This window comes from Mastomys coucha, unplaced genomic scaffold, assembly GCF_008632895.1.
Source record: "Mastomys coucha isolate ucsf_1 unplaced genomic scaffold, UCSF_Mcou_1 pScaffold5, whole genome shotgun sequence".
NCBI lineage: Eukaryota > Metazoa > Chordata > Mammalia > Rodentia > Muridae > Mastomys > Mastomys coucha.
The window spans coordinates 4,560,300-4,568,740 of NW_022196911.1; the positions used below are offsets into that span (position 1 = coordinate 4,560,300).

The 8,441-nt window shown below is 41.0% G+C and overlaps 1 protein-coding gene across 2 annotated transcripts in view; it reads right to left on the reverse strand.

Moving 5' to 3' along the window:
• Tfb1m (transcription factor B1, mitochondrial) overlaps positions 1–8,441 on the reverse strand; it is a 36,831-nt gene that overhangs the window by 1,918 nt on the left and 26,472 nt on the right. For both annotated transcript variants that reach the window (XM_031353074.1, XM_031353072.1), the window contains exon 6: positions 514–641. In XM_031353074.1, coding sequence (XP_031208934.1) covers positions 514–641 — 128 coding nt within the window. The remainder of the gene's footprint in view (positions 1–513; positions 642–8,441) is intronic.

The window sequence follows — 8,441 nt, forward strand, 5'->3', positions numbered from 1 at the left end:
CTATATTAAGTAGAACCTTTAAGTACTGCCCCTTCTTCATTCTTAACTGACTATAATTGGACCCAACTCAACATTGGAAAACCTACTAGATAAAAAGTAATTGGTGTGGTTGCTTCAGGGCCGTGACTCACTTATTTTTCTGGAGGCACCATGTGCCTGTGTGGTGCAGCAATGAGCCTGACAGAACAAAAGAGCTCCCGCTGAGTGAAAATAGGAAGATAGAGCCATGATGTCATTATGGCTGCTAAGAAGTTATATTTTCTTTCTAGTTCTCAAGTGTGTCTTAAGGGACAGAGACAGCAACTTGTACAAATGAGTCCTGACAGAAGCCAAGACCTCCCCAGCAGCAAGTCAGCAAAAACTTTAGACTTGTGGGTTGTAGGTTGTATTTAGGACAAAACCAAACCTATATATGGCATCTAAGGTGAACCCAGGGCGTTTCCTCAGTGGCGGTGACATGCTGCTAACCACAGGACCTAAACTAAGAGCCATAAAGTCAAAAAGGATTCTTACCCAAGCCCTCGGTGGCAATATTTCCTTCGAAACTGAAACACATTCTGGACAACTTTTTCTACCAGCTTGAATGGCTGCTTGATCTTGGGCTGTATCAAGGGCGTAAGGTGCACCACTCCTACATCAACCTTCATTGAGAACAATAATTAAAATCAAACATATCACCATATGGCACAATGTGATTAAGCTTTCCCCAGTCTTAAGGATCAAATCCAGGGCTTCTTGCATGCTTGGCAAACAAATGCTCCAACACCAAGCTCTGTCCCTTGTGTTGAACAATTCATCTTTGAAAATCACAGGAGCACGAGCTCTTTAGCAGTTCTCATGAACCCTTCAGTGCCTGTATTTTCTCTGCACACAGAAGAAGCTAAGTTTTGGATGGCTACAGAAATCCCAGCTGATTGAAACTATCTGTGATGGTGTCTACTAGATCAGTGCCTGAGGGTCACTTCTTCAAAATGTAGAATTCCATGGCCTTGAAAGCCTATCTGGATAACTGTCCAGACCAGTAAGCAGGTGGGAGTTGGTAGTGGGCATTTCAGCTTTTGAAGAGTAACATAAGATGCAGTAGCAGTGTTGGCTGTAGGGCAGGGATCCCCAAGAACCACTTAGAGCTGAACTCCCCAGAAAGGGACAATTAGAACAGCAGCCATTTTAGGTACAGATGCTGACTACTCGGCTGGTCTGAATTCATGTGCAGAGAGCACACGGGCCCAGACCTTTCAGTAGCAACTTTACATGCACCAGGAAGTAGAGGCTGGACTGATATGGAAGACAATCTCTAACACGTTACTGTTGGACAATGTTAAGGTGTTCCTACTAGCTGTTGAGGTGGTTTAATTACCAGACAACTAGCTTTTCAAACATAGAGGTAAAAGACTTACCTCTAGCCTTTTGCAAAAATGGACTCATTATGAATGAATCATTGAGAATTATCACTCTAACAGGAAAAACGTGAGGACAGGGAGAAATGGTGTTCAACACAGTCCTGGTGAGCACCATTGAGATGCCCAACAGAGGCTACACAAGTTGAAGCCTCCAACTGAATAAAACACTGGCCTCAGGCATTGTTAATTTGCTCCAGAGGCAAAGAAAGCACAACAATTTAGGCAATGTAGGCGGTGCTGCTGCTTTTCAAAAGGAAGTCTTGTTCCCCAGTCCCATTCTGGCAATCATCTTCTCTTAGGATAGCTTGTTTTCCAAAGTTCTGTGGTTGCATAACCCCTTTCACTCTTCCAGCAGCATACTGGATGGGAGGGCACTGGTTTGTTTTTAAGTGGGGGGTGGGGGGTAGTAAGAAGCTAGAGGCTAAGATATAAGACCTGGAAGAACAAAGAGAAGACAAGTTTGGCCTCAGGTGACTAGGCTCCCTGGGCACCACAGCAGTGTTTCCACAGCCTGAAATGCCTTGCCAGCCAGCTCAGAGTTTCCTCTTGGTGAACACTACTGATCCCGTTGCCAAAGGTTCAACATACAGCTATACCATTTGGCTGTAACTGGCAGTAGATCTTTGACCACAAGTGTAGTGTGGCTGAACACACAAGAATGAAACTGCCCATGGGAGGGTCTTTCTAAACCAACAGGCCCCTAAATGTCCACCAATCTTTAGACTTCTTTGATGATTATTATGATGAACAGTTGTTATGAATACTAAGTACAACATTAAATGTTTTTAATAACTTTCCCTTCCCTACCCACCCTCCTTAATAACATTTAACACGTTTCAACTGTGTTAAGTTGCTCTGCCAATTCCTCGTTAACATATACTTCCTGTAAGACTCTTTAGACCTGCACAGAACAAAATGAGGTGGTTTGTAGTTACAGAGAATCGTAAAAAGGGAGTTGTGGAGATAGCATGAGGGTTTTAAAGAAAAGCTGGGTCACTCTTAGGGTACTCTCTGGAAGGGACAAGGTCCATCAGTTGGGAAAGAGAAGTAGCCAAGATGTACCACAATGACTAAATATCAAAGACATCCAACTTTCATAAACTCTGACATACAATCTTTGTCATTCTGGCAAGGTCCTAGAGCATCTTCTGTACTTCACCCTATGATGTCATTCTGTGACCCCTGTACCCTACAACATTTACCCTCACTGGATTCTTGTCCTGTCTCTCTTTCAGCCACCTTCTTGAATCATCTCCAATGTTTTTCACCCAATTCTCCCAAATACACAGTCAACTCTATTAAGTACTTTTGTAGTCTCAGTGTGCACATTCAACAATTCAGTGGTCTCAAGTTACCTTTCAACAAAACTAATCAAAACCCAAATAACAAAAAAACAGCATGAGATAAAATTTAGCTTTCTTCCAACCTGGGACTACAAAAGTGTCAAAACACTGTAAGACCCAAATACTACTAAGATTAAAAGGCACAACTTCAGGGAACGATGCACTGGTCTTCCTGTGTGAAGGTGCCACTCACAAAGGTATTCTTGGATTTTATGAGTAGACTTCATCCTTACTGCTTCATCTCACTCCTTTGCGATCCAGTTAGTGCTTGCTATTACAAGCCTGCTTTATTTAAATCACCTTAAAATGCTACAGAGCTGCAACAGCATCCTATGTAAGCTAACAGACTTCTAGAGTTTGAATAATATATATTCTGGTACCTAGTTAAATTGGCACTGTTTCAGGCTGAAAAAAAAATTCCTATTCACAAATGGAATGCTAAACGGTGGAACTCTAAAACTCACTGGCAGAGAGCTCAACTAGTCTGCACTGGGGAGGATCACTCTTGTTCACCTTCTCTGCTCACTCCTGTAAAAGCATTTCTTGAAATTAACTCTGAGTGACAGAGGCCCTTTCTGCTAAAAAACACACTGAAAGAGTGGTTGGTAACTATGGTAACACATACAAAGTGCTTTTTACTTATAATTGAACACTTATTTAATACAACCATTATGTTTTTCTCTTGAATCCTAAATCTTTTGAGTTAAAATAAAAAACAGGTCAGGAAAAAAGCTAGATCCATTTAAAATACTCTAGTGTCATTGTGGTTCACAGGTATTGCAGCTGCTATTGATTGCTTCCCTCCCCTGGAAGCCTGCACACCACCTTCTAGCACTAAGAAAGCTAGTCCCCAGGGAGGAGGCTTTCTAGTCAGGTTCACATTGGGTCCTGTCTTGTTCCACAGTGCGTGGTGTCTTTAGCAACAGAGACCTCTTCAACCTCTGAGAAGTAATGGAGAGCAACAGCAATAGCCTATATTGTTTTGTTAGTCTCTTGATCTCCCTTGAGTAAGAACTTGAAAAAGGGTTTATCGTGCCTGATAGTTAGACGTTTGTTAGATGGTTTATGGCTCTTGGGGGTAGACCAAATGGGGTAATTTTATTTAAACTATAGGTTGAAGACAACATGGAATGGTAACTCCAAGGATGCAACAATGGCACTAATATGTTGGTGGTGACCAATAGCTGTCTAATTGGACTTAAGGCCTACTCAACGGGAGGGAAATAATACTTGGTACTAGAAACCTAGTCGATTACTCAGGGCCAGTGATGTCAATAGACAACATCCTACCACTGCTTTACTAAAACAGTGCAGCTCCTAAGTGCATCCAAATTTCCTCACACCCATAGTAAATGCATCAGAGAAATTTCGCTTTGCAACAGAGACCATTATAGAAAACCACGATGGGTCACCATGTAAAGAACAAGTGATTTGGGGGTTCTCAGCTTCAAATGATACACCTGCAACACCACCTCAGCAGCTCAGGAAATGTCTCAGGAGAGGGGGCAGAGAGACGCTAAGACTCAGAGGACCAGTAAATCTGCTGTGAGATTGGGGTCTTGGAGAAATGACAGGGAAGCCTCATCCATGATGCCTCAATAATATGCCTGCTGGACAAGCCCTGAAGAAGTATACTTCCAACAGACGTGTTAGCATGACGGGGGCTATCTTATGTTATCCCACCAATAGACAAAGACCTAAAGAATGCCAAGAGCCAGAGAAATAATCTTCCCTAGGAATGAGCCTTCTAATTGGTTATCCAAATACCATGTGATCAGCCCTGGAATAATATACATACAAGCAACTCTAAATGGACCCAGCAGGTTTTATTTACGTATTTAGGAGCACCTGTGTGCATGTGGATACACAGGTGTGCACACATATGTGTACACATACACACATAGTTACTTACAGACACATAAAGGAAAAGACAGCATGGCTTTGAGAGGGAACAAGAGGGGAAGGTGTACAAGTGGAAGTAGAGGGAAGAGGAGGAAGAGGACATGATGTTAATTTTAGTTAGAGTAAAGAGGGCCCCCGTGGGAAGTTGATGGAGTCCTGAGTGAATGTACAGAGTTGACATGAGCACACCATGTCAAGGACCCTGATGCCTCAGACTCACAAAAATGGCAAAGCCTTCCCCTGTGCCATGCTCAGTGAAAAGGTCCAAGTAAGTATGTGATTAACAACTGACCTTCCTTTCCGTGTATACAGAAACTATAATCAACCCCAGCTTCCTCTTCTCATAGGACTTCAACCTTAAACTGCTCCCTATAGAGACCTCCCAGTGAGATTAGCTGACCTGCTTCCTCTTATGCAATAAGCTTGTCTTCTTACTAATGTTACTATAGGTTGTAAGTAAAGATGATACTTGCTTTCTTAATAGACTGAAGGTGATCTTGATGACACTATACATACTCCATCATATCTGTGACCTCATGAACACCTCTTTTCTTGAATCTATTTCTTGCAAAGCACACCTGCTGCCATTTACTTAGTTGGATTTTGTTTCTTCTGTTCTAACAGCCTCCCAGAGATGACTTATTTACAAGCAGCTTCCAAGCCATAGCGCCAGTGTACTGTGTCATCCAAACCCCACCATAAACACACTTTCTGATAGCTTCCATGGCCTCGGTAGTGGCCTTTGAAGTCCTATAGATGCCCTGCATCCTCAGGGATCCTCAGATTTCCTCTCCTAGGGCTGACAATTTGCCATTCTCTGAAGCTGTTATTGGTTATTAGGATCAGGTAATGAGAGAATAGAAGAAAAACCAAAGTGCTTGATATGCTGCTGGGTCTATAGAGGTGTGTTTATAAAATACTTCAGTGACTGATTCAGAAAGAGAAGCCACTGATACTAGCTAGACTAGCATCACTAATCAACACCACACAATCTCACAAGTTTTTCTCAGATAAGAAAAATGAAAATAGCTTGAACTGCTCTACCCAAAATAGATTGCACTGAGTGGTCAGTGAAGGCTGAAGCATGAAGCAGTATAGATACAGAGGCACACACTTTTTCTGAAGTGGTGTTAGAATATGTGTATCTTCGGCAGCTGCACTGTGCTGGGCCTTCTTTCCATTCCTGCAACTTAGTCCTTTATAGCACAGTTAAGTCACTTAGCTCTAATGGGGTTTTCTTATCAGCAAAATATAGATTACTTTTACCTCACACGTTGTCTCCAAATTAAATATTACAGTGCCTTAACCAGTACCTAGCAGTTCCGTTCATAAAAGGTAGATATTATTAAAGATGCCGAACTAAAGGATTCCAAAATGTCTTAGAGTTTTACTGCTGTGAACAGACACCATGACCAAGGCAACTCTTATAAGGACAACATTTAATTGGGGCTGGCTTACAGGTTCAAAGGTTCAGTCTATTATCTTCAAGGTGGGAGCATGGCAGCATCCAGGCAGGCATGTTACAGGCAGAGCTGAGAGTTCTACATCTTCATTTGAAGGCTGCTAGGAGAAGATTGGCTTCTAAGCAGCTAGGATGAGGGTCTTAAAGCCCATGCCCACAGTGACACACCTACTCCAATAAGGCTATAACTACTCCAACAGGGCCACTTCCTGGGCAAAGCATATACAAACCATAACACAAAATAGCTTGGGAAATTCTAGTCCTATTTAGAAATGATTACATTTTGATCATTCAAAAGCAATTTATAAATTAACTAATATTTTATATATTAAAAACAGTGATGATTTTTTTTTTTTGAAATCTAACATTTCGTAGACCCCACTACAAACCAGGATCACACCCGGCTCAGGAGCCCTGCTATATTAGGTGGACAGAGGTCTTCCCCATGGCAGGGCTGAGCCATACTGCTGAGGCACAGCGAAGCAGGAGAGGCTCTGAGTCAGAAACAAAGCAGTTTGCTGAATCAATGCACACTGTATACAGAAACAAAGAGACCATTTAGGATCTGAGAGCTGACAAATGGAGAGCGTCAGCTTTTTCATATAGAGAGTGCACTTGGGGAAAGTAAGGGGACAGTTTTGCATATCTATGAATCCAGTCCTGTCAGGTCAGTAGATAAAGCACAACTTGGGAGGTTACTGGGAAGGCCTTAAGCTAAGGGGGGTGTAAGATTTATCTAGAACAGAGTTTATGAACTTCAAAGACTCCTCTTTAATATCCACACCACAAGTTGATAATGATAAAGTTATAATGTTTCACTACATTTCTAAATATGCCCCAACTTAAGTTTCATTCAGCAGGCTGTCAGAACCCAGAGGTGGTCAGTCCGTCTACCTCTCATCTGCTAGCTAAAGAGTGTCTTTATTTTAACAGGCCCTGGTATGGAGTCAAACAAACCCTGAAGGGAGCTGCCAGGCTGCTTCTGAAGTAATAACAGTGCTGTTACTACTCGTGCCTACAAGTAAACTATACCCCAGCAAACATCTACAGAATCTTTTTCATGTCTTTATTAAAGGGCATTACAACTTCCAAAAATCCAGACATTATATGTCTAAGGGAGAAAAATAGTAATGCCAAAGTTGCAAAAGACTAAACTGAAACTACAAAACACTAGGAAAATCCAAACATTTAAACATGTTTTAGTATTAACTGCTTTCTAATACAAACATCTGACACATCTTAGTGTCTGTTTCTTGTGCTTTTTGTTTTTTCTGTTTGTTTTGTCCTATTCTGATGTGTATTGTGACAGGTTTTCTCTGTGTAGCTTTGGCTCTCCTGTAACTCACTCTGTAGACCAAGATGGCCTCAAACTGAAGAGATCTGCCTGCCCCTGCCTCCTGAGTGCTGGCATTAAAGGCGTGCGCTACAACTTCCTGGCTTATTTTTATGTTATTTTATTATCATTATTATCTTTTGTATATACTGTTTGAATTCTAATGAAACAAAGAGAAAAGGTGTTGATTTGGGTTGGTGGGGAAGTGGGAAAGGTCTGGGAAGAGTTAAGGGAGGGGAAAACTAATTTTAAAAAAATGTTGTAAAATTAAAAATCTAATCAAAAGATTACTTTCTACCAGTGGCTATATAATTTATAATTTGTAAAATTAAAACTATTAAGATAAAAAGATAACCTAATCCAGAGATGCATCTGCATAAATGTTCATTTCCTTAGCTGTTATCTGCCATGCTTCATTGTATCATTTTGTATAATTTCTCTCATTCTCTTAACACCTATCTTACATAGTTATACTTTAAGACTTTCTCAGGGGAGAGAAAAAAATTGAGGCGGAACAAACATATCTGAAGATAGATCATATTCTAGTCAAAAGCTGTTGCTGGACTTTGTTTTATTAACTAAACATTTTAAAGAAAAATTCCTTCTGAGTGGTTTTTAAAAGTTAACAGTTTTTGGAGTCTTAGTTTCTTTCACACAAGGTAACAGCAACAGAATAAAAAATTAAAGTGACAGTCTCAACTATCATTTGCAAAGCAGTCCAGTTAAAAATATTTCATAAAATTGTATCTTCCAATATTGACAAAAGTTCAAAACTAAATTATACCTGTGTGACTAAAACATAATATTAAATGAAAAGGCCTTTCGGTGAGCACCCAAATAATCAGTCCTCTGTACACAGCAACACAAAAGCATTCTTAGCTTTTGGGTGTCAACAAATCCTGTTGTAACAACAGTTCCCTCCCATCCCCGCCTCTCCTGTCTTAATTCTCCCATAGCTCAAAACCCGAGACAGAGAGAGAGAGAGAGAGAGAGAGAGAGAG